The following is a 25,501-nucleotide window of genomic DNA, read 5'->3' on the forward strand; positions in this document are numbered from 1 at the left end:
TTTACTCGCTTTCTTTTTCACATTAAAATTTCAATGATATTTAACTTTTCAATGCTGAATTTTGTTAAATTACTTGGAAAAAAAATATATTAGTAAAATTATAAATCAAATTGTATCGTTGCACACACACGCGCACGCACGTACGTAGGATACGTTTTTATTACGCATTCGAGATAACGGACGAGTTGACGATGCAATTAAATACGAGTACTGCATACTTGCATACGTGTTCTGGTGTATCGAAATGGCATCAAAAAAAAAAAGAAAAATAAGAAAAATAGTCGTCGACGAAATGCAAAGGAAATTGCATGATGTAATAATTGTCCTGTGGGAGTGCCTAGAATCGAGCGAATACCACAATGTGAGACTATTGCAAAGCTATGGGAACTATTGTTACAGATTTTACAGTCTACTACTGTTCTTACCAACTTGCTAAAACTCCCACGTGGCTTTCACTTGTCCCCGCAAATCCGAACTTTTGTCCTCTTCCTTTTCCTTTTCTAAACCCCTCCCCCTCCCCCCTCCTCCAACCCATCTCCTCACCTTTTCAAACGTATTTCCGTTCGTTCTAATTTTCATTCCCTAAGAACTTTCTTCGAGACATATTATCGATTACATTTTTATTCCGGAATCTTCAATTCCCTGCGTTGCGAGATAAAATCTTTTTTTTTTCTCTCTCTCAAGGATTTTTTTTTATCTGAAATTTTATTTATAACGACAACGGAGCGTTACAGCGTGAAGGAATTATAAGAAATTGGTACAATTTTGTTTTGTTTTTTGACTTGTTTAAAAAAAAAATTAATGAAAAAGATATAGGTGGAGTATAAAATTGTAGAGTAATTTAGAAAAGGTCGTTAAACATGATATTATAGTCGAAGGTAGGAACGTTTGGGGATCATCAAGGTTACGGAGAAGGATGAGAAGGGAGTTCTAGTAGGTGGTGGCTGAAAGTTGTGTCACTCTATATATAACGGCAGTCAACACCCCACGCGGTATTGAGAACATTCACCGCATCTGCGGTAACATGGTTTCCAGTTGCAAGGTACTTTACTTTTCTACGCGAGTCTTTTTTCCGTTTCTTTGCGTTTTCTTTTATCCTTATTTTTTCTTCTACAAATTCATAGCAATCATTTGAATTTTTATTTACAAATTCATATATTATATTTTTTTTCGTTCTAATAATTTTTTTAGTGAAAAAACGAAAGTGTTTTATTAACGAAAAGTATTTTAAGTGAAAAGTGATATAAGAATTTATTAACGCAGTGCAAACGCGATTATTAATCTTGAAAAAAGAAACAATATAAAGTATAAAAATAAATTATAATAAATTAATAATATGTATATATAAATATAATTAATGAATAAATTATAGTTAAATACTTGTTTGCTTGATTTTTAAGATGACGCCATGGCTGATGGCAATCTTTTGTCTCGTGACAGCAGGCTGTACGAATGTTACGGATCAGCAAACATCGGAAAGTACGCATAATCATCAAGTAGCTATCTTGAAACAGATCAGGAAGGTTAATGAAGACGGTTCTTACACTTATGGATACGAAGCTGGTGATGGATCATTCAAGGTAAAGTAATACTTCTCACGAGTCGCAATTATTAGATCATATCGATGGGTAGATTAGAAATAATATAATTAAACAGAGAAAATAAAATACATTACGCGGAATCGTTTGTATCGAAACAATTTAATCTAAATTAGATAGATCGATTAATAATTATCGTTTGACGATTGAAATTTGAAGAACAAATTCGTGATCCTGAAAGTTGTATTGTTAGGTCGAGACCCGTGACGTTCTAGGCAACATCAAAGGTACATTCGGTTTCGTCGACGCTGAGGGTGAAATAAAGAGAGTCTCGTATTCTTCCTCTAACGGAACGGGATTTAAAGCTACGACCGTGTCGCCATTACAGGAACACATATCGGTGGTCCAGAGTATTCCACGTGTCAATCGTACCAACGCCAACAACAATAGTGGAAGCAGTAGCAGTAGTAGCACAACAACAACTACAACAACCACGAAAAGGCCAAACTTGGTGTATGCCTCAACAGAATCATCAACCAAATCATCGGTCGTCCAATCGATTCCAAGAACGAGGAAGACTGCAACAACTTCGACGACAACTACGACAACACAGAGTACGAGTACCGAGTCAACGAAAAATATATTCAATCATTATTTGAAAGGTAATTCGAAAAGTAGGCCACGATTTGTTATCAACGGTCAACAGAGACCGATCGGAGTGGAGGAAGATCCCGAGGAAGCTGAGGATTCGCAGATAAATCGGCCAAGTACCGAGGAAAGGAATGCTGGATATCGGAGAATTTTATTTGCCAAGCGTCCCATCGAACAGAATTTGAGACCGATTACTGAGGATTTTGTTGAGAAGGATGACGAACCGAAAATATCTACCGGTAATAATTTGAGAAGACAACTTCACGAGGATTCGACTAAAGCCAGTACATCTACTGATAATAATAACAATAATAATAATAATAATAATAATAATGATGAACATTCTGACGTTTATGGTGGAGCATTGTCCACCACACGGCCATTGTTCACAACTACGACTCCACCAAGGGTTCTTCAACGTATTCCTGGACCGCGTTTAGAAAGACCGAAAATATTTGTCAATCGAGACAATCTAGGGCCTGCTAGATTCGATGATGGCAAATACGAAGGTCCTAGAGTCTATGAACCCGAACAAAAATCATCGTTGGAAGAACAAACTTCTACTCAATCGATTCTGATACGTGGACCACCAAGAATACCTGTTGAAAATCGTGAATATCTTAGACAAACCACAGAACCTATATTTGTACGTACTCAACCAGAATCCTACGTACGAGAATTACCACAGAGAATTTTGGTACAACCTCAACAAAACAATATCGAAGAGGAACCACAAGCTTACAGACAAATTCCAATTGGTAGACTTTTGTATAGGCCTGTGAACAATCAACAACAACTTTACAGTACCACTACAGATGCCAATGTTCATTATTTATCCGATAATCCAACCGTAGAACCAGAAGAAGAATCCCGTTTAACGGTGAATCAAAATTACGTCAGACCCAGACCATATCCTCGACCATTGATTTATCAAGAATTAGAAGCACGAGTAAGACCAATTGCCAGACCTATTCCACAATCACCAGCTTCTCAAAACATCGAAGATCGAGAGTATCAGCAAACGACTCCCGATTACGTTTATCGGACTACGCCATTAGCTTTACCACCTGAACCACCAAACCCAATAGCACCTCCACTCAGTAGACGAGATTTCCAAATATTACTCAGACGTCTTTTGGTTAGCCAATATGGTGTACAAGCTCTATCCTATCCTAAAACTTACTTGGAAGATGCTCTTTACGATCAACAACCATACCCATCTTATCAATCAGGGTACCAAACACCCATACCAAGACCCGATCTTGCTACTTACGATCAACAAGTAACTATGCAATATGGTGATCGTGTTCCATTGAGACGTCCGACTTATACTAGAGGATTGAATCCAATTTATCAAACTCATCATCAGTACGACGATTACCAAGATGGTAGATTTGCCAAACGCGTTTACAGACAAAAGTTTTATACCCAAGAAATAACAGACGATGGAGATGAAATCTTACCAGCACCTATCAGAGAAGCCTTACTTTTGCGAATGCTGCAACTTGCCATTAACGCTGAAAGACCAGCTGTGGTAGAAAACACCATGATTAGCACAACAACGCCTGCTTCGAGATACAGGAAGACTGGTCCGGTCAGAAGCGTTCAAATTATTACCGACGAGTCTGACGAAGACAAGGACGTTATGAACAAAAAAATGTAACTCTTCCTATTCTTTTTATTTCTTTTTTTTTAATTATTTTTATCAGAGTAAAAAGTAACTCGTCAAATGAAAGTAAATTAATAATAATAATGATAATAATAAGATTCCGAGATTAAGTTCATTCGATCAATGACGAAAAGTTTTAGAAACAAACTGGCAGATTTGAATTCTGTGTTTTTTCTTTTTCAAATGACAACAATTATTTTGGAATTAATGAAACAACGATCGTTCGAGTATAACTTAAGTTTCCGTCCAAAGATTTCTTTCATATCCTATTTTCTATTTTATTTGTAGTTTTATAAGATAATCTGAAGTTCGGTGTCCTCTCATCATCCATTGTACATACGTTAGCTAAGCTAGTGTAAAAAGAAAAAAAAAAAATATGTAATGAAAATAAAAGAGTAAAAGATAGTAGATAATCGGCCGTGAGAATTGGTTTCGTCATGTGCTGCCTCCGAGAGAGTGAACACCAAGACGGAATAATAACGTGCCTAAGTCTCTTTCTGGGTAATTAGCATCACTGTTGTTGCGACATCAGCCATGTCGGACGTGCAAACGAAACGTTGCATGCGTAAATGTGTCTCTGTGTTTGTCTATGCGCTTGTATATGTGTGTGTGTGTGTGTATGCGTGATATTTGTTAATTCGTGTGTTTGTTGAGAACCAAGTAAGACGGAAATCACGAGATCTTTCTTGAATTTCTTGCTAAATTCTTCATGCCACTTTTTTTTTACGTTCTTTGCGTTTATTAAATTTAATTATTTTCCTTTTCTTGGGTTTTTTTTTTTTATTTTAATTGACATATGAGTCAATAATATTTTGTCCTATAACAGTGATGGTGAATCCAATGCAAGTGCAAGTAAATTATTTTGAAAACATTTCAATATTGGCAAAAGAATAGAACACAATATTTCCAAATGATTACAATATTATTATTCAATGACACTTATTTAATTTATGAATAAATCTCAAAGTGTAATTCATTAGTAAAACAATTATATTATTATAAATTTATATTATACATTCAATGAAAAATGATTTCATTTTAATCCTATGTTTTTATTTATTTAATTTGAATCCACCGTGTTTCAAAGAGATTCACCATCATTGCTATACTAAAAAGTGATTTTCTGTATTACATGATTTATGATTAAATTTTGTCATCGTAATCTGAAAGAATTGTATCGGAGTGAAGTAAAAAAATTGTTCCAATATTCATTCGTCCGGATATGCGTGCTCGTGAAAGGTTCTTATTAAAGTGACGTAGACATTCGACAGGATACCAAATTTCCGGCATTCCATATAACCACTTCATTGGCGTAGCACATAGTCAATTTTTCACACAGGATCTGAACAAGATAACAAGGAGTTCTACAACGAATTACCTAATTAGGCTAACTGTCGTAGTCGACAATTTTCTTTTTCTCGTGGAAAGTTGACGACTGAGACAAGAAGAATTCGTTGTCTCACGGTACACACATATTCATTTCTATGCATACATGTATTTATACAAATTTCACGTAGCCATTAATAAAAGAAACTGCATAAAACACGCAAATAAGGTGATAGAAAATAAAGATACATTTGCTTGTAGAAAATAAATCAACAGCAATAACGACAACATTGCCGTTTAGTTTAATACACAATTATATACACGAATATTTAAATTTATACGAAATAGGAATAATAATAATAATAATAATAATAAAAATCATAGTGAGAGTGTACTAACAAGATTTCATTTAGGTACTTAATTAGTTCATTGTTGTATAATATGTACAATTCTCGAACTTACGGTAAAAGTAATATGTATGAGCAATGTGAAATCACGAGAGATTGTTCTCGTGAGAACTTTTTTATGATACTTGATTAATAGACGCAACAGAGATTTTCGAATGAATGGAAGAACTGCGGGGTACGTTTTTGAGACTTTCGATGTCATCGTCGTAAGAATAATGACTGAAGGGTTCGGTTTGTACAGCTACGTCTTCGTAATCTAATTCGAGAGGATCTTGTTCATAAATAACGTCGTGACTACGTGGACGAGCTACCGATGGTATCCATGGTTGTGGTACACCTTTACCTAACGCTAAGAATACAGCTGCTGTTGAAAGTAAAACTACCGAAGCTACGCCAAAAACGAGTCGCCAGGATCCAGCGATCTGAAATTTTAGAATTCGCATTAGCAAATCTTGTTAGTTCTGTTAATCATTTGATTTGACTTACCGAACCATGAAGTGCTTGGGTGACGAAATAATTAGCAGCCAATAAACCTGCTGCACCTAAAGTCGAACAAAGAGCACATGCTGCAGCAGCACAAGCTGGGGATTCAGCTGGTGCCAAATCAGCAATGGCAGCAAGAGCCCCAGCTGGTGCTGTTCCAGACACCAAAAGTGCTGCAATACCTAACCAGGCTGCACCTAATGCTTGACAACCCGCGTATCCTGCTACGAATAGTAACGCCGCTGGTATGAAGTGTGCTGAGAAATAAAATTTAATATAGATGCGTACGAAACCATTGTTTAAATGTGTAGAGTGATTAAAGATAACGTTGTTGAGAAGATAGCGAAAGATAAACAATTTTACGATCGTAGACGAGTCGTTAAAAAAAGTAATAAGTAATCAAAAAATTATGTCATGTTACTTTAATTTGTTATCATCGAGATGTTGAGTAAATTGTTAACGTACCTGTATAGACGACCAATTTTCTTGCAGTAGTTGTTGAAACGATTCTAGACTCTCGTACATGATCTACTAAAAGACCACACGTTAATGCAGCCATGAAGTGTCCGATGTGAGGTAAAGTAGTCAACACGGAATCCTAAAAAGCGTTGCAATATTTCGATCAATCATTTAAGTACTTTCAAATATTTATTATAGACAATTCATGCATAAAAAGCTCACGTTAGCTGTCGAAAATCCATAAATGAGTTTCAAATATTTCGTCATTCCAAGTGCAAGAGTAGCATCACCCCATTGATTCCCCATAGTCGCAACAGCTGATGCCCAGACAGGTACAGATCTTAATAATTTTCCCCAAGGAATCACAGCTGCCTAGAAACGTTTTAAACACTTTGCTAATTTAGACATCGATGATTTGAAATTTCATTCTTACATTTGTATCGTGTTGATAAGATTTTGGAGTGTCTTTGACGAATCTACCAAAAGCGAAATACCAGCAAAGAGCTAGAAGTACCAAACCATAGCAAAGGGAATCTCGTCCGAATGTTCGAACCACTGCTGTACCTAACCAACCAGTTAAACAATATCCAACGCTGACAGCTTAAACAAAGAAATAAATCAATGTATTTATTTATTTATAGTTTGATTGATTAAATGATCGGTATGTTCATTTATTACCAGCATAACAGCTGAAATATGAACTTCGAGTATTGCTTTTGAACCAGGTCATTGCAAGCATGTGAGCAGCTGGCATGGTTGCACCCTAAATAAAATGATAATTTAATGAATTAATTAAAACGATTGTTTCAATTATTATTATTATTAAAAATGTGGTTGTTGTTTAATTTACAGTACAAAGTCCTTGAAAGAGACGTAGTGCAACGTGTGATGGTCCTCTCCAAGCTGCTGGTACCAACAAAGATGCCAAACAAGCACTAAGTACTGCTCGAGAAAATACCATCGAAGGTCCTGATCTACCCCATACCAAACAACCCCCTAATATTGGCCCTGCTACTTGGCCCCATAGAAAAGCCTCTCGCATTATAGATTCTGTTCTTTCTTCCGGTGGTAACTTAATATAAATGAATATAATCATTATTTTCAGATTGACATATCAACGTATTCTTAAAAATACAAATGATCGATGAGCTTTCCATTTAATTATGAAATTATGAAATTATGAAAATTCGTATTTAATGATTGATAATACTTCAAAATGAATTTCAGATGATTTGATTAGAATGATTTTAATGAGGGTAAATTTGTGTTGTACCTCCAAGAGGATAACTTCGAAATCTTCTGTACGATTTCGACTGCTGATATTGACGAGCATGTCACAGTGCCAAGAAGTGTCGATGATGGCATGGTTGTCTTCCTGTTTAGCTAGCAATGCAACGGACGAACTTACTTCCACTGCACCACACAATGCAAATCCTACTGCGACCAATGCAGCTACGATATGTCGTGCTCTAACAGCAGCTAAAAGGGAAGACAACATTTCTTTCATTTTCGAACATTTCATTGTCTCTTCCATGTTCCTTTTTTTCCTTTATTCTGTTCCTATTTTTTTACGTGATTTTTTATAGGATCTTTCGTTTCTCAATTTTTGTTTTTGTTTTTTCAGAATTTTTTTGTACAAATTGTTCTCGTCGTGTTTTTTTTTTAAACAATATTTTCTTATAAAAGTTTTATTATTACGTTTTATTGAAATACTTTCATAACAGACGAATTGAATAAAAAAATGTAAAAATATGAGAGTTAGAAAACACGGGGTATTCGCGACACGCGTTAATTTTGCGATTCCGAGCTCGACTATCTCGTGACATATGTTTGTCGAATCTCTTCTTTATCTTAAAAAAACAAACCGCGGAACTAAGAGAGAAAGATGGAAGATGAAAATCATTTGAACATTTCTTCTATGTAGAATTAAAATTCCATTTGAAAGGTTAAAATCGTAATAACAAAAATGAAAATAAAAATATTAAGTCGATATAAAAATGTTGATTATTCTTGATAAATGCATAGATTTGATCAAACGGATAAATTCAAAGGTCAAAATTATATATGAAAATGTCTTAACCAACTAATCGTAGTTTAGATTTCATTGGCTGCTAACAAATTTACTTCACAAATTGGTATGTGCGTACATTTATTCAATTGACGTTTCTATTGCAGCACGTATAAATAAAAAAAAAAAAATAATCTATATATTTAATTAATTTTTATTAGATATTTACTTTTAAAATTAATCATTTCATGCATTTATTTAATCGATATTTTTATTGCAATGCGTATAAATGAGGAAAAAATTCGAATACGAAAATAATTCAAGTAAGAAAAGTTAGATGACATTGAAAAATAGAAAAAGACAGAAATAATGAGGGGGGATAAAAAAAAGGAAAGAAAGAAAGAACGAACCTCGAACCTCCTTAGCAGCCTGTTTTATTTGGATACTTCCGCGTTTAACGAGGTGAACGCTACCTCTCTTTACGATGTCTGCCATCTCACAAAGTTTGTAAGAACGGAGAATACAAGATTGACATCTCCCTCTTTCTTATCATTCTACGTTTAGCAAATTTTGTTCTTTCTTCCTTTTTTATCTGACGAATCAACTATCTCTCGTACGATACAAAGAGGCATCGTTAAAAACATATTAAAATATATATAGGTGACCCCGACTTTGGTTCGATAGTGATGTAACTACAAATAGGCGTGCATTTTAAACAGATAACGTTCGTACACACACCTATCCTCCTTTAATCATTCTATTTTCACGTGACACTTTATATATTTGCAATCGTAACTAATTTCAATTGTTTCTATTGCTAGCCGAAAATTTCATCATTGTTTTTTATTGCTACCATTTGACTAATAATATTTTTAAATTGGGCACTATTCTTTCTAATTAATTAACAATTTAATAAGACGTTATATTAACATTAGAAATTTTTTATATTGTTCATTATTTTCGATATGTCGAATTCTGCACTCATTTTGTTGTCAGCTAACATTTCATATTTAATTTAACTTACATATCATTATATTTATTTATTTATTTTTTTTTTGGATTTAATTTTAAAAATTGAAATTAATAATTAACAACAGATAGATTTTTATTTTTTAAATTTCATATACGTAATTTACCTTTCATTTCGAGAGCTGCATGTCTGAGTTGAACGCTACCCCTTTTAAGTCTTACGAGAGCTGCCATGATCATCGAATTAACAAACTTTTCGATTGATTTTTCATCGCGTAATAAATATATTCTAAGCACATTTTTATCGCGTTTGTTATTTTTCGTTCTCTTAGAATTTCAAGAGAACCATCCGATCGACCTGAGTAACACAAAGTATACTGAGCTTTTTATTAGTGGTAGCAGAGTGAATGAACGTCTCCGTTAACAAGACTTGATACAATAAGTACCCATGCTGGGTCAGCCTTGAAGCACCGTTTCAGGCCAAGTATTGTAATATTCATATACGTGTGTCACACACTCGTCAATTTCTAAACGAAATATTAAATGATAGGACATGCTATTTTAACTATACGTTTTTAGTTAGGTGACAGATTTATTATAGAATACAATACGTAAAAATGATTAAAAATTGTATTTAATTTACTTGCGTACTCGTTTAGGGATTCGTGATTATACTATAACAAAAAATAATTAATTAAACGAATTGTATAAAAAGTAAAATGAATAAAATTGTTAATATTACAATTTTATACATTCTACTTGTACATTTATCATCGTCAATGAGTAAAGCAATTGAAGTTAACTACAGAATTTATTATTACTCGATAATAGTTGATAATTATCTACAAAGTTAAAGTTGGTAACTGTATTCCCGACACTGTCGGTAACTAAAGTTGATGAACGTATTCAGTAACGTACTGTAGGTAAATTCGGATTACCTATGATAGTAATCAACAATTGCGATCAACGATTATCGACGAAGAAAATTTACAGATATCTGATATGCATCTTCGAAATTTTTATCTTTTTTTTTATAATAGTACGATGCTATAAACAATGAGATGGCAGTATACAAAAGCATAGTTCTCTCGTCACGTTACATTTATTAAATTATTCATTTTATTTGATAACAATCGTAAATCAGATTAGTAAAAATGTGACGTTTACAAGTTTAACGAATAGGAAAGATTCGAATGTTAGAAGCTTTTTAAACGATCCAATAGATATCGTTGGAATCGTCGTTGGAGTGGGGATGAACCACAAAGTTCGTAGGCTTCTCGGGTAGTGCGTTGTGATTGGTCGACTTGGCTGGTGCAGGTCAAGCGGCAGGATATACATCGGTGTCGTTTGTCATACGGTTGAAAGCATAAGAACGATATCGCGCGCGTCCTAGCAGAATATACACAGAATTTAGTCTTTTTATTATCTCAGTAAAGAAAACAGGAAAAATCAGCTGTCCTTCGATTAGTTTAACGAACCTGTAACGTTCGAACGTATAACAAGTGTTTCTCGTGAATGTATCAAAAAAAAGAGAACGTTTCTTCCTTCGGATTACGTACACGCGTGCCTGTGTGCGTTTGTGTGTGTGTGTGTGTATGGTGTAAGTGCAAGTGCTCTAACGCATGTGCATAAATGTGTATACATAAAATATGTGTATTATGTGCTTTCTTTGGAACGGCAAGTCTATAAAGTTTACGAAGTGCAGGATTACGTGACGATAGTTTTGATAAGAGGAGGAGGACACCGTCCCTTAGGAAGCTGAAAGAAATACTTGAAAATATTTCAACAAGGATAATAATACAAATTTTAAGGTAAAACGTTACTGTTATTCATAAATACCACGCGTGTGTGTTTTTTAATCTTCAGGTTTAATTTTAAACGTTTTATTCAATTCGGTAGACGAATACTCGTATATTTATATAATTTTGTTTAATGTACTGAGTAAGGGTTATTTCTGTTATACATCTGTCTTCCTTTCTCATCGTTTTTCTATTTCTTTTTGACGTTTTTTTAGAAGCTTAGTGTCCTTTTCTTTCTAGGAACTCTTTTCCCGCATACCGGCGTCTCTTTCCCTCTCTTACTATTTCTATCTCTTTCTCTGTCTCTGTTGGTGTCTCTTTCTATGGTGTTCTCTTTCCTTAGTTCCTTCCTTCTCTTTCTCGCCTCTTCTTCCTCCTACCTTTTTGGAATGCGCACACGGGGGGTCCGAAGGTTCACGTGCAACAGGTCTCTCTCTCCCTAGCGAAAGTTTCCAAAGAGATTTACTATACATAATAATTTGTTATAATTTTAATAACGGTCAGTTATTATTATTATCATCGAACAATTAACTTTTTCTCGAGTTTATTGTTATTTCGATACTTTTTTTTTATATATTTTTCTTGTACTTTATTAATTTCATTATTTATCAAAGGAGAGAAACTTTCACTTAACTTTCATTTACGAAAAATGTGTATTATTCGGTTTAATTTTTGATTCGTCCTGTTTTCACTGTACTTTCATTTACACGATAATAATCAAAATTAATTAATTATACAGAAGATATATTATATTCAACGATTACATTTTTACACTTAAATTATTTATTTGATACGTTTTAATTGTATATTCATTAATTTTAATTAATTTAGGGATATTTTGTATTTCTTTTTTTTTTAAATGAAGTCAACAGAACAAATATCTTTTATAATTCAGAATACATATTTATACTTAATGACTTCATATATATAGGATTTGCATTTGTATATATTTAATTAATATATTAAATTAATTATTAATTTTTATTATATTTAATTAATTATATTTAAATTAATTTAATACTTTTTTCATATTTTTTGTTGTTCTAAAATGGAGAGAAGAAACAGAACAAATATTTCTAATAATCCCAGTATACATTTAATCAAATTTTTATACAATTTAGATTTTTATATTATATATTAATTATAATAGAAATTAATTTACACGTATCTTTCAATATTTTTCTTATCAAAATGAAGGAAACAAAAAACAGGACGAATATATATTTATAACAATAACTTAATGACGTCACAAATCAGTGCTCAATCATCCCCCCTTCCTAACCCACCCACCATTAACATTCGTATGAACAGCATTGTTCGATGTGTGTGTTCATTGTGGATTGTTGAAAGAAGAATTTGAATCTAATTTTTGTTCTATCTCGTTTTATTTTTATTTTAGTGTGTTGATTTGTTTGGACGAGTTGTTCCATCGGAGAGAAAGAGAAAGAGAGAGAGAGAGAGAGAGAGAGTCTATAATTTCTATACAATCTATCCTCGTGGTTGGGTTTAGTTCTTCCGGCAGGAGAGTAAGAGAGACAGAGAAAGAGAGAGAGAGAGAGAGATAAAGAGAGAAGATAAAGGAGCAACAGGTATTCGAGAGACGAGTTTTCGAGCAACTCTCCTATAGTTGGAATCTGGAAACTGTTTGGCGCGTATATCCTCCTCCTTCATCCCCTTTACCCCCTCGTCCACCTTCTCGTTATCTTTGTCGTCGTTGTTAGGACCATTGTTATTCTCTATCTTTCTCTTTCTTTATACGTCCGTATCTATTCGTCTCTCTTCCTCTCAATTTTTATCCGGAAACGATGCTAGTAGGCGTACTTGTCTATCTTTCTTTCTTTATTTCTTCTTTTTTTTGATTAAATGCTACCTACCTACGTTCGTTATCAATGATATCTTCCCTCTCTTACTTTAAGGGGTTATACGCAGTTGCGAGGCTCGAAAAAGACGAATTTTCATGAATTTTTTTCTAGAAACAGTTTTTATTTCTCAAACAAAAGTGATGGTAATTCAAATAGAGCCAACTTTTGAGAATACAATAGCGCGTCGATTATGTAAAAATATTAATCTGCACCGCTCCTGTAGATGATTTCCTGAACGTCCTCTAAAAAAAGACGTTTGGCGGTGATCTCCATTTTGGCGGTTTGGATTATTGAAATTAAAAAATATGGTGGATTCTTTTAAAGGATAGATTAATGCAGGTATAAAACCAAGGAATAATAAAAATTTTGATTTTTGACAAAATGGCGTCTATTTGAAAAAAAGTTTGTGTTTTTGACTAAAATTTTCGCTCTAAATTGTTACAAAAAAATAGTAATAAATTTTTTTAAAATTATTCCTTCCACTTAATACCTGAGGAATATATCTAAGAAGATTGTGTAAAAATTCGAAACCGATCGGTTAAGCCGTTTTTGAAAAATCGAGATCACCGATTTTGAAAATACCGTTTTGAGAAAAACGCGTTTAACGCAATCTAACTTACGGGATAGATTAAAATATTCACGATGATTTCAAACTTTATTTCTTTGTTCGTTCGTGCACACGTGCGTTTGTCAATTTTATTTTGTTAATATTATTGTTAAAGCGATTAAAAGAAGTATTTTGTTCGATAAAAATGAAATCGTGAAATATTGAAACGTATCTATTTCGTATCTACCTATCGCATTTTACTTTCTTTCTCTCGTTATTTGTTTTTATTTATTTATTTAGTTTCTTTTTTTTTTGACAAAGAATTTTTAATACATTTCGAGCGTGCATCAAATATATTTCAAAATTCATTCGAGTTGTTGCATAGTTATACGAGATTGAAACTTTGTTTTCTTTTCTATTTTAGTTTATTTTTAATCATTCATTGTTTTTTTTTTCCTTATACGATTATAATAAACGTAAATTGTTTTTGTAGAATTTAATTCGCGTTTAATTAGAACGTACAATTAATTAATTTCATCGAATTTCTATGAAATAAATTTTGCATCTCGTCTCGTTGTATTCAGATTCGCTTTATTTAAATAGTAGAATAATAATAATAATAATAAAGGTAAAGAAAGAGAAGGTAAGACAAATAGATATAAAGAAGTAGGAAATCGGAACGACAGCGGGAAGTCGTCGTCATTTGCTGGGAAAATTGACGGTCATCATGGTGAACGAACGAGGCCATTGCCGGTACGCACTTTTCTCGATCGTTTAGTTAGAAAATCGCATTTCTTGCGTCTTACCGCGTTCTTCCTACCTAAGAATTTCTTTCTTACCACTTCCTCTTCCTTTAAACGATCAGATATTACATACATAAGTACCTTTTTAAATGGATTTTTATGAAATAATCAACGAGTCTTCTTCTCTTTAAACGCCTTATTTATTTTTATTATAAACTTTTTTCTTTTTTTTTCATTCGTCATATCTCGTTATTTATGATTGAGAAAAATAAACTAATAGAATGTTTTATATTTCTTTTGTAAAATAACGCAAGAATATAATTAACCGTTCAGGTGGAAGCTACAAAAAAAAAATAAAATAAAATAAAATATTGTATAATTATCGATCACTTTAATTATTTATTTTTTATTTCTTACATTTCGTTAATCTGGATAGGAAAAGTTAGGAAAATTTCTAGTTCTTTTCTTCTTCTTTAGGAAAATTTCTAGTTCTTTTCTTCTTCTTTAGGAAAATTTCTAGTTCTTTTCTTCTTCTTAGGAAAATTTCTAGTTCTTTTCTTCTTCTTTAGGAAAATTTCTAGTTCTAGAAAATTCTAGTTCTTTTTTTTTATGAAGTAGTAGTAAAAAATAATAAACTTTTATAATAATTTACGTAGAAGTAACACAATGAAGGATTAAAATGTATAATTATTGATTTAAAAAATCTAGTATATAGAAACAAATATGAAATATTTGAATTTGTTGTTAGAGATACATCAGGTCTCTCACATTTCTTGCATACTTGTCGCATATCTTCATTGACCGTGAGTACTCGTAAAACGATACACCTATGTAACTGTACATACAGAGTGTAACCAAAGTAACGTAGAAAATAATGAATCATTTTAACCCGTGCCTCATTTCTCATGTTAAAACAATATTCTTATTTGCTATCGTATCGTATTTCTTATTTATTAATACAGATACACGAGTTTAATAATATTAATCGTGATAGTTGAAATTCTTTCGATAGATGTTTACATTATTTTCTTACGAGTCAAAACATCACATTTTTATGCAAATAATGTCTGATATTAAAAAAAGAAAAATTAAGTTAAAAGAATTCATTTTTCAATTATAAAACTTTCGAGTACGGTTTGATAATTATTTTATATTTATTGGAATGATAAATTTGATGATGTAATTATCATAAAACGTTTCAATACGTTCTCATAAAATTTGTATTTTTTAGTCTCTCTCAACCATAACTAATATCAGGATTATTTCGAAGCACGGTAGGAATTCAACGAGGCAACAAACTGAGCTTTGTATTCACATAGAAAATAGAGATTATGAACATCCCATGCAAATAAATGTCAACAGAGTGTAACATGAATTCAAATAAATAATCTAAATTGCAGTATCCTCTTGGATTATATTTCAAAATATTCAAAATGTTCACATTATTTTCGGTCTAATTTTTCAACGTAATATATTTTCATTGTTTTATTATGCGTTAACAAGGAAAAATTTATTTTTCAAAATTAAATCACGTATTTTTGTTACACCTTGTGGATATGCATGATCACCACCACCCCACTTTACCTCTTTACTATTGCATAATGTTATCGTCAATCGTAATGCGATAACGAGTACCTTGTTTTCTTTCTTTCTTTCTGTCTGTCTGTTTGTTTTTGTATTTATTTTTCTCTTTTCTTTTTCTTATTTTTTTAATCGTCGAAGGTCACCACCATCTTTCCAGAAATTCATTCGACATAATATAATGTAAATACTCGCGTATCTGTTTTTCTACTTTTTTTCTTCTTTATTCTTGTTTCATTACAGACGTCTGTCGATGATACAAGGAGAAGACAGAAATAAATAGAGAAACGATTTCCCGTTCGTGAACTATATCGTTTTTGAATTAGTATTCCGCATGCGATCATGAAACGTCATCGCTTTTGAATGCAACCGATACCTTCTTTGGTCATATGTATACAACTTATATACTTTTATTCACATATTTACTTACTCGTATGTATATGTAATCGAAGAATCAAATGAATTTTTGTCGTTAAACTATCGATTACAACATTTCTCAAATTTTCTTTTGCAAAAGTTCGTCTCTTATTCTATCAAATTTATTTGAAATTATTTTTGAAGTTATACTTCTTTTGTCTGTAAAACGACACCATGAAGTTTGTCGGTATTTATGACGCACGGTAAAACAATTTCAAGTTTACGGCATGAAGTTGTCTTCATGTACATAGTTTTTTATTCTTTCTTATATATATATATATATATATATAATAATAATTATTTTTCTTTGAAGTTTTTTGAAGTTATTTTTGAGGTTATTGAGGTTATGTTCGTTTTGGTACGGCAAAGAAGTATAACTTCTTCTTATTATTATTATTTATTATTGATAATAATTATATATATTATATATTTATATTAATAATAATTTTATTATATTATTTATTATTAATAATAATAATTATTTAATATTAATTATTTTTTTGAAGTTATTTTTGAGGTTATTGAGGTTATGTTCGTTTGGTACGGCAAAGAAGTATAATTTCTTACGTAAGTACATAAGTACACACACCAGTTTTTTCTAAATATAAGATATAACAATTGTAGTATCATTAAATTTTTATTATACTCTGTAGTAGTATTATCGTATCGATATAATATTTTTCTACTTGTTTAATATTAAAATATTTTATACATAATCATTTTTTTTTTAAATACGAAAAGAGAGAAAAAAATAAAAATAAAAAAAAGCTGCGATTAAATTATTTCGATTATGGGAAATGGTGTTACTCGGTTAAGGTGGTCGAGTAAATTTTTTATACAAACAAGAAAAAAAAAGAAAAAAAAAGTAAAATGATTTTTTTTAACGACCCGCGAATGAAGATACCACCAAGAGACAAGAAAGAAAAAAAAAGAAGAAGAAGAAGAAGAAAAAAAAGAAAAATAAAACTGCATCCATCATGGAGGACGGCCGACGTGCCTCAAGGACGTAGGATTAGTCTCCTTATGCTACCCATGTTTACGCCTTATTGCATTTCATTTGCATTAAACATACGTTACGCGTATCCGCTTCGTAAATCAGTTATTTCAGTATGGTAGTAGTAGTAGTCGTCAACGTAATCATTTTCGACAGGTAGGAAATGAAGAAAATTTGTTCCTTGTCTCGTACAAGTTTTTCTTTTTTTTTTTTTTCCTCAAAACCATTTTCAAGCATATATTTATTTTATTATTGTAATTAACATAATTGCATAACAAACGTATTACAATTTTCTTTGATATATAGATTTTTTCTTATAAATGAATATATATATTAAACTAAAGCTTTTATCGTTAGTTAAATGCATTTAAAAAAAAAAAAGAAAAATAAAGAAACATGAAATACGAATTGTTTGCAGTTACATGGATGATAAATATTATAATTTCAATCGTACGGGCACGCGTTGATTCAACGTTCAAAACTCGTATGATAGTTATCGTAACAAGAAGTTTGCGTAATAACTCTTAAATTTAAAACTCGCCACTCTCCAAACGGAATAAATTAATGCAATGTTTGTGTAATAAGCTTGAGTCTTTGCTTAGCTCGGTTAACAGGTGATCAGAGAAAATTTTACAATTCTAATAATCAAATTTTGTTCATACTAAATAGGAGGAAATCGATAAGAATATTTTTTTCTATTTAATATTATTAATAATAATTAAATAAATATATAATATATGTATATATATAGATAGATATTATTATATTATTTATTGTTTTATATTTATTAGATAGTAGAGAAAATTCGTCCCAATTTTTTGGTCTTATACTCGTTCATATTTTTTTCTTTTTTTTTACTTTTTCTTTCGTTATCCAAATGTAGAACATGGAAGGAATAAATGTTACAACCCTAAAGGAATACAAATTGAATTTTAAAAGGAACGAATTTCCGGTTTAAAATTCCATCAGGATCATCGTACCACTCATGATTATTATTTTAAGGACCACTCAGTGGTCTCCTCGCAAGAAAGTTCGTCTTCCAAGGTCAAAGGGCAGTATTCATCAGGCGTAATTCTTTCCAAACGACCAATATCCAGTTTTGGTTTGAATGGAAGATCGGCCACTCGTATGCCCTTCATCTCCTCCTCCCTTTCTCTTTCACCCTCCTCTTTGTCCTCTTCAAATTCCCAAAAATCTTCGTCCTGTCCAATGGTTCCCCGTTGTCTCTTTTTAACGCTCATAAAATCTTCTTCCTTCAAAGTGATAGTTTTAACGCGTTTCTTCTTCTTCTTCTTCCTACCCTTCTTCGATTTTTCTTTTTCTTCTTTCATTTCTTCTTCCTCTTCCTTTTTCGAGACAAGTTTTTTCTTTTTCGGCTTTTCCAAAATTTCTTCCTCCATTTCGTTGTCGGGCCCTTTTTTCGTCATCGAAACTAGTTCGTCATTATTATTCGAATCTTCTTTTTCCGTTACGATTATTTCCAAAATTTCTTTCCCTTCAACGGACTCGTTCGGTCGGTCAATTAATTTGGAAATTTCAACACTTTCCCAAGACTCTACATTTTCTTCGGGATCTACCTTATCGACCGAGCTACTCTCCCGCCGTTTAAGTTCCTCCAATTTTTCTATCAAAACGTTTCCGTCGATAACGTGGTTCTCTTTCTTATCGGTACCCTTGACATCCTTCACATCAGACTTCATACGGGGATTTTTTCGATATTCCTCGTGCAGGTAACTCGCAAATTGATCTCTAAAATAACCGTCGATCATTTTCCACACGTTGATGCTGTACCAACCAAGAATTCCTATGAGAAATGCGCAACGAATGAAAGCTGCCAACATTGTGATTGATTGATAGTTTTTTTTTTGCTTTTTAAATCACCAAGATAAAAAGAGAAACAAAAAAGAATAATAAATGGGAAGAAAGTTTCCTTTTTCAAATTTGTCTTCTCGATTCTCGAGTAATTTGTTCGCTTAAAAAAATAATAATAATAATAAAATCAAATTAAATACACACGATGTTGCTCTTTCTTTGGAAAGTTAGTAGAAAGTAGTAAATTAGTGTTCAATAATCGTCCTCTTCAGCCATAAAATAATCACGAATGAAGTAGAAAGATTCTTTCATGTTAGGCCAAGCCATCGTGACGAACAATAAAAGTGAATTGGCGATTACAAATAGTCTCATCATTTCTGCACCGTCATTAGATCTAAGCCACTCTCCGAAACCCTGATTAGAAGATTCATCGTTTTGTTCCAATCGTTGTATCGTATTCTTGTCGTTATCCTTTTCATCGTTTTTTTTACCCTTGTCCTCGTTCGAACGATTCTTCGTATTTTTATTATCCGTATTGTTGGTTCGTTTCTTCATATTTTGTTGGTTTGAAATTTGTTCGAACTATTACATCTGAAAAAGAACAAAAATAACGAATGAATGTCGTTAGATCGATCATTTTTACAATTTATTTTTCCAATTTGATTATTGTAAATTCCAAATGGAATTCCAAGAGCTAATGGGGGTTCAATGATCGTTGATTGAGTATTCATCTTGGAATGAAATTCGCTCTAACGTGTTCAGTTTCGATCGTGTTAGAAGCACCACCATTAGAATCATGTCAGAAGCATTGCATTTAGACGTACCCAATGTGATCCTCGTACTAATTAGGAAATTCTTACGTTAATCGATTCGGAATTGAAATGATTATATATTCGTTCGAGTTCGCTTTCTCTTTTTCTTTCTTTCTTTTCTTCACACAAACGCGCACTTTCGTATGCTTATATGTAAAAAAGGAAAAGAAAATATGAGGAAGTAGTTTACGTATTTCGTATTCCAGAAGTTTTGTCATACGCGAAACTCGCATCTCAATTTAATACCTCGAATCAACCGTTAAGATTAATTAATCAAATTTTCTATTTGTTTTGTTTTGTTTTTTTTTACTTTTGTTTGTGACTGTACCGTAATTCACGGTACATGATCACTAAATTTCATTCTCTTAGAAACTTTATATCAAAATTTCAATTATAAAAAATAAAAATAGTTGGTTTAAATCATCTATTTCAACAGATATTAAGAGATATGGATTTGATGAAAATGTCATTAACTTTTGTTTCCGATTGTACCGACAAATCATCCTTAAGTAATTATTGAAATATAAAATTATGCATATACGTTGTTATTAGAATTTGAAATATTTGATTTGAATGAAATCGTTTATGAAAATCAATTGAAAAATGTTTTTATTATCGGTGTTAGTTGTTTAGAATAGAAAGATATTTTCGTGAGAACGGCCAATAACGTTTGTTCTGCTTGTAAATTAGTATACTTCTACTATACATATATACATCTGAGAAAAGTTGACTAGCTTGCTATTAATTGCCCACCGTAAACTACGATGTTGCTTTGGCATTTCTCAACGTCGAGACTCTCTCAACGAACTCCCGACATTTGTCGAATCGGGAAAACTAATACATTAACGTCCTGACACTGAGATCGTATGAGAAAGAAAAGGTTTATCGAATGACGACGATCTACTAATTTATAATAGACACATTATATATAAAATATATATCTGTTTCTATATTTAGAAATGTTTAAACGGAATGGTATTATGTTTAATATAATATAATTATATATATATTGTAGGGTTATTAATTATAATTATTATTATTACTGGATAAGCCCTTTTTTCTTTAAGTTTTTTGTTTTCAAGTTATTAACAAATATTGTTTTTTTTTTTTTTTTTTTTTAATTATATTTAAAATATTTTTTTATATTATAAAATATATTTAATTATATTTAATATATTTTTAATTATATTGAAAATATTTATATTTATATATTATGATAATATAATATTTAAAATATTGTTATATATTATATACAAGCTTTGACAATACCGTCACTTCAATTCAAATCAATTTCATTCATTTGTTTTTCTCCTATTTACTTTTAAAGGATTTATTTTTAAATGTATTTTTTTTTTAAGGATGATTTGTCAGTACAATCGGAAACAAAAGTTAATGACATTTTCATCAAATCCATATCTCTTAATATCTGTACCGTGAATTTAAGGATGATACAGTACAGTCACAAACAAAAGTTATTTTACAATTTTCACTTAAATTGAGATTTTTATGTTAATATTATGTTTATAAAATTATTATTTTAATTATTCAAACGATTAAAGCTTTTAAATTATTATATTTATTAATTATTAATCTAATTGTTAAATATAAACATTTTAATATTGTTAGATAATTATAGTTGATCGATAAATAAAATGAAATCGGGTTAATTGAATGAAATATTATTTAACAGTTCTGTATACACCGTGTCACGAACAGAATCTCATTTTATATGATTGAAAGAGGAAGAAGAGAGGAGATAGAGAGAGAAAGAGAGAGAGAAACTGGCTTGAAGGGTCGCCTAGTTAGGAAACTTTTGCTATCACCGTTATTCCCACTTGAACTTCGCATAATGCACTATCGAAACTTGTCCATGACAAAAATAGTTGACCACTCTCAATACTTGTTTGTGAACTCCCTATACTTCTAGTTACTTCTAGTTACTTTTTCTTTCTCTTTCTGTCTCTCTGATTTTTTTTTACGATCGATCAACATTAAATAGAAGAATCGAAAATTGTTTCTTGATTCCCTCGAATTTCACGAATGGTTCGTTCGAAAAGGTCGAATGATACAATCGATGATATTATAATTATTTTTTAATTATGTTACCTGTTTTGTAATTTTTTCTTTTCTTTTCTTTTTCGCAAAATTAATTGGAGTCTTTGTAGAAAAGACTGCGAGTGGCGACACTTTTTGCTTTGTTTTGTTTTGCTTTGTTTTGTTTTGTTTTTAGAAACATATAACAACTTACCTGTCTTTTAATTAATTTACGAAATTTTATTTTTACTTTGTCGTGTCATTTTTCTAAGTTCATTTTACATGATAATAGTTTGAATTTGTTCAAATAAAAAAGAAGAACAAAATTGTATACGTAGAAAACTTTGTAACGTGCCATTCCGGTTTGTTTCCAGAATAAACGAACAATTAATTAACGTACAATTAACATTGAAATTATTTTTCACTGCTAACCATCAGTTTGAAATGGATCTATTGATCCAATTTGTTAAATTTTTGGAACGTAAAGAATTGAAAATATACTTTTGTTTAATTTTGGCACTTACAAGTATTTTCTACGAAACTTTTATAAATAATTATTACGTTTTTACACTCACAATTGAAGTAATTATCACTGATACACAGACACACACACACTGGATACAATTAAAAAAAATTTAGAATAGAAAATTTATACGATAGGAAAATTTGTTCTTCTTTGGTTATCAAACCAATTCGAAAATTTCGCGTGGGTTGTGTCTTTCTTTCACTTTGGGGAAAAAAAATGGCGACAGCAAATGTTGTAACTTGGTGTGTTGAAAATCTCGCGCAAATGTCGAACGAAACTACGAAGTTTTCTCGTTGATACTCGTCGGGAGAGAATGCCTAGCATACATCGAAAGGGCTTCACGAGTTTGTAAGCTCGTTACATGACTACCTGCAATGCCGAGGGTTCTCAAAAATTGCTCCTATTATTTTTATATAAATAAATAAATACAGAAATAAACAAAAAAAAACATTCTTCGCGAGGAGAATGCAGATTAATTAAAATATCTTCTTTTTCTTTTTTTTTTTTCTATTTTTTACCGAAGTTTTAGATACGTTTTTAACAAACACACACACACATACGCGCACAAAGGAAAAAAGAATAAAAATATTCGACAAGTTTTTAATTAAAGCTTCTTTTTTTTACGAACTCCAACAAACAACTCGAAAATCAAGTAAATAAATAAATAAATAAATAAAAATGTTTGAATGAAAATGAGATATGTGTAAAATTAGAATATTTTTTATTCGATATGTGAATATTATTTTGATTACAAATTATTGAACACAGGTAGATTGCAAATTATTGAACAAAAAATATTGCTTTCTATCAAATTAAATATTTTATTTCAAAAATAATACAAATAATTGAGAATGTAATAAAAATTATTCAACAAAAAAATACCAAATTAATTCGAATACGATCATTTTATCACACAGATTATTATTATTATCATTATTAATATTTATTATAAGAATAAAGTATTTATGTATAGAAAAAATTAATATTCATTATTTTTCATTTTAATTTGTGATTTTTTAAAAGTATACTTTAATTAACATTGGTTGGATTATTTCTGCAACATTGTTAATCGAACGAACTTATGTGAATATTATTTTGATTACAAATTATTGAACACAGGTAGATTGCAAATTATCGAACAAAAAATATGCTTTCTATCAAATTAAGTATTTTATTTCAAAAATAATACAAATAATTGAGATTGTAATAAAAATTATTCAACAAAAAAATACCAAATTAATTCGAATACGATCATTTTATCACACAGATTATTATTAATTACCATTATTAATATTTTTAAGAATAAAGTATTTATGTATAGAAAAAATGTAATATTCATTATTTTTCATTTTAATTTGTGATTTTTTAAAAGTATACTTTAATTAACATTGGTTGGATTATTTCTGCAACATTGTTAATCGAACGAACTTATGTGAATATTATTTTGATTACAAATTATTGAACACAGGTAGATTGCAAATTATTGAACAAAAAATATTCCTTTCTATCAAATTAAATATTTTATTTCAAAAATAATACAAATAATTGAGATTGTAATAAAAATTATTCAACAAAAAAATACCAAAGATCAATATTAATCCGAATACGATTATTTTATCACACAAGATTATTATTAATTATTATCATTATTAATATTTATTATAAGAATAAAGTATTTATGTATAGAAAAAATGTAATATTCATTATTTTTCATTTTAATTTGTGATTTTTTAAAAGTATACTTTAATTAACATTGATTGGATTATTTCTGCAACATTGTTAATCGAACGAACTTTCAAATTTCGCGGTTGAATAAGATATCGAATGGATTGTAGTGTAATAGTCGATCAATCAACGTCAAACATTTTATCACTTGATTATCCACGACCCATCCAATATATTGTTAGCGAATGAGGCTTAACCGTTTTAATTACCTGTCACCAGTTCTTCCTGTGGATACCCAATTTGCGATATAATTGAAGAAAATACTCATTAAATAATATATCTATATATATATATATCTAGATAATTTATTTACTTCATTTATTTTCGGATCACGTAGTTGGCCATTGAGAAACTTTTTCTTCAAACGTTTTTTGTTGTATTAGATCGATCGATAAGCTCGCTCGTGCCAAGAAAGTATAATCGAATTAAAACGTAAGATTTTACTTTACCTTTCCAGGTATTCCAGTATTTTTTTAAATATTTTTTTTATTATTTTATTCGAATTTGTTTTTTGCAAGTCACGTTTTTTAGTTAAAATAAATTTGTCGCGGTGTAGTTTCGCGCGTTGTTTTATTCCAATTACTAAATAAAAATAAAACAAATCAAACGAAATATACAAATATAATATTTGAAACAAGTCTGGACAGTATTTTTTCAATTTAAGAATAAACCAAACATCATTTTATTTCTTATTTTTTTAATTTGAATTTTCAGATACAATTATCGAGTATTATTTGTTTGTTTGTTTTGCCTGGTTTGTTTCTTGCCTATCAGTGACGAATAAATACTGTAAATAATAATAATTAATAATAAAAATAATGTCCACCAGTTCGGAATATTTGATCTGTAAATTTAAATTTGATTTATTTTATTTTATTTTATTTTATTTGAATTTCGTAGTCGTGGAATTATATTTTTTTTATTATACTTATCGAGTAGTTTATTCGCATGCTTGCTGCCGGATCTCTGCCAGTGACTCGGATAGGAATTATAGAATAATATAAGCTTCCTCTCTCTTGAAAATAGAGACATAAATAACGAACGTGAACTTGACTACAATGGGGTTTGAGAGGTAGATGGAGGCTGAATTTCGCGCGATCGACTTATTTCTTTCTCTTTCGGCGAATGCTCGCTCGGCT

The 25,501-nt window shown here is 30.8% G+C and overlaps 5 protein-coding genes across 6 annotated transcripts in view; 2 read left to right on the forward strand and 3 right to left on the reverse strand.

The window, feature by feature from the left end:
• Positions 1 to 523: 523 nt before the first annotated feature.
• On the forward strand, positions 524 to 3,911 carry LOC122518552 (putative uncharacterized protein DDB_G0291608). Its single transcript, XM_043637545.1, has 3 exons — positions 524 to 1,042; positions 1,401 to 1,580; positions 1,792 to 3,911. Exons 1-3 carry the CDS (start codon positions 1,025 to 1,027, stop codon positions 3,850 to 3,852), a joined length of 2,259 nt encoding a protein of 752 aa, XP_043493480.1. The 5' UTR covers positions 524 to 1,024; the 3' UTR covers positions 3,853 to 3,911.
• A 1,528-nt stretch (positions 3,912 to 5,439) lies between these two features.
• Positions 5,440 to 9,906, reverse strand: LOC122518553 (sialin-like). Of its 2 annotated transcripts, none has more exons than XM_043637547.1 (9): positions 9,678 to 9,906; positions 7,807 to 8,012; positions 7,384 to 7,605; positions 7,212 to 7,296; positions 6,967 to 7,133; positions 6,756 to 6,905; positions 6,540 to 6,672; positions 6,078 to 6,331; positions 5,440 to 6,013 (listed from the first exon to the last, which is right to left on the reverse strand). In XM_043637547.1, exons 1-9 carry the CDS (start codon positions 9,748 to 9,750, stop codon positions 5,708 to 5,710), a joined length of 1,596 nt encoding a protein of 531 aa, XP_043493482.1. In that variant the 5' UTR covers positions 9,751 to 9,906; the 3' UTR covers positions 5,440 to 5,707. The 2 variants fall into 2 exon arrangements, with proteins under 2 accessions (XP_043493482.1, XP_043493481.1); XM_043637546.1 differs by lacking the exon at positions 9,678 to 9,906 and adding an exon at positions 8,952 to 9,396.
• An 887-nt stretch (positions 9,907 to 10,793) lies between these two features.
• LOC122518581 (putative uncharacterized protein DDB_G0282133) overlaps positions 10,794 to 25,501 on the forward strand; it is a 149,556-nt gene continuing 134,848 nt past the window's right edge. Inside the window, exon 1 of the mRNA XM_043637592.1 lies at positions 10,794 to 11,321. The gene's annotated coding sequence lies outside the window, so the exon portion shown is untranslated. The remainder of the gene's footprint in view (positions 11,322 to 25,501) is intronic.
• On the reverse strand, positions 18,026 to 19,335 carry LOC122518584 (cilia- and flagella-associated protein 251-like). The gene has a single exon (XM_043637599.1). It carries the CDS (start codon positions 19,292 to 19,294, stop codon positions 18,446 to 18,448), a length of 849 nt encoding a protein of 282 aa, XP_043493534.1. The 5' UTR covers positions 19,295 to 19,335; the 3' UTR covers positions 18,026 to 18,445.
• Positions 19,380 to 22,937, reverse strand: LOC122518586. Its single transcript, XM_043637601.1, has 2 exons — positions 22,687 to 22,937; positions 19,380 to 19,856 (listed from the first exon to the last, which is right to left on the reverse strand). The coding sequence occupies exon 2, from the start codon at positions 19,818 to 19,820 to the stop codon at positions 19,518 to 19,520; it is 303 nt and encodes a 100-aa protein (XP_043493536.1). The 5' UTR covers positions 19,821 to 19,856; positions 22,687 to 22,937; the 3' UTR covers positions 19,380 to 19,517.

This window comes from Polistes fuscatus, unplaced genomic scaffold (assembly GCF_010416935.1).
Source record: "Polistes fuscatus isolate 324 unplaced genomic scaffold, CU_Pfus_HIC Scaffold25, whole genome shotgun sequence".
NCBI lineage: Eukaryota > Metazoa > Arthropoda > Insecta > Hymenoptera > Vespidae > Polistes > Polistes fuscatus.

Bases quoted from the DNA above. Each gene is read 5' to 3' on its own strand.
- LOC122518584 (XM_043637599.1), bottom strand. From the start codon at position 19,294: ATGTTGGCAGCTTTCATTCGTTGCGCATTTCTCATAGGAATTCTTGGT.
- LOC122518586 (XM_043637601.1), bottom strand. From the start codon at position 19,820: ATGAAGAAACGAACCAACAATACGGATAATAAAAATACGAAGAATCGT.
- LOC122518552 (XM_043637545.1), top strand. The intron at 1,581-1,791 runs GTAAAGTAATAC...TTGTATTGTTAG, and splicing joins CTGGTGATGGATCATTCAAG to GTCGAGACCCGTGACGTTCT.
- LOC122518553 (XM_043637546.1), bottom strand. From the start codon at position 9,036: ATGGCAGACATCGTAAAGAGAGGTAGCGTTCACCTCGTTAAACGCGGA. The intron at 8,013-8,951 runs GTTCGTTCTTTC...CTTCCCTTTTAG, and splicing joins GGCTGCTAAGGAGGTTCGAG to CTGCTGTTAGAGCACGACAT. The intron at 7,134-7,211 runs GTAATAAATGAA...TCTTTGTTTAAG, and splicing joins ATATTTCAGCTGTTATGCTG to CTGTCAGCGTTGGATATTGT.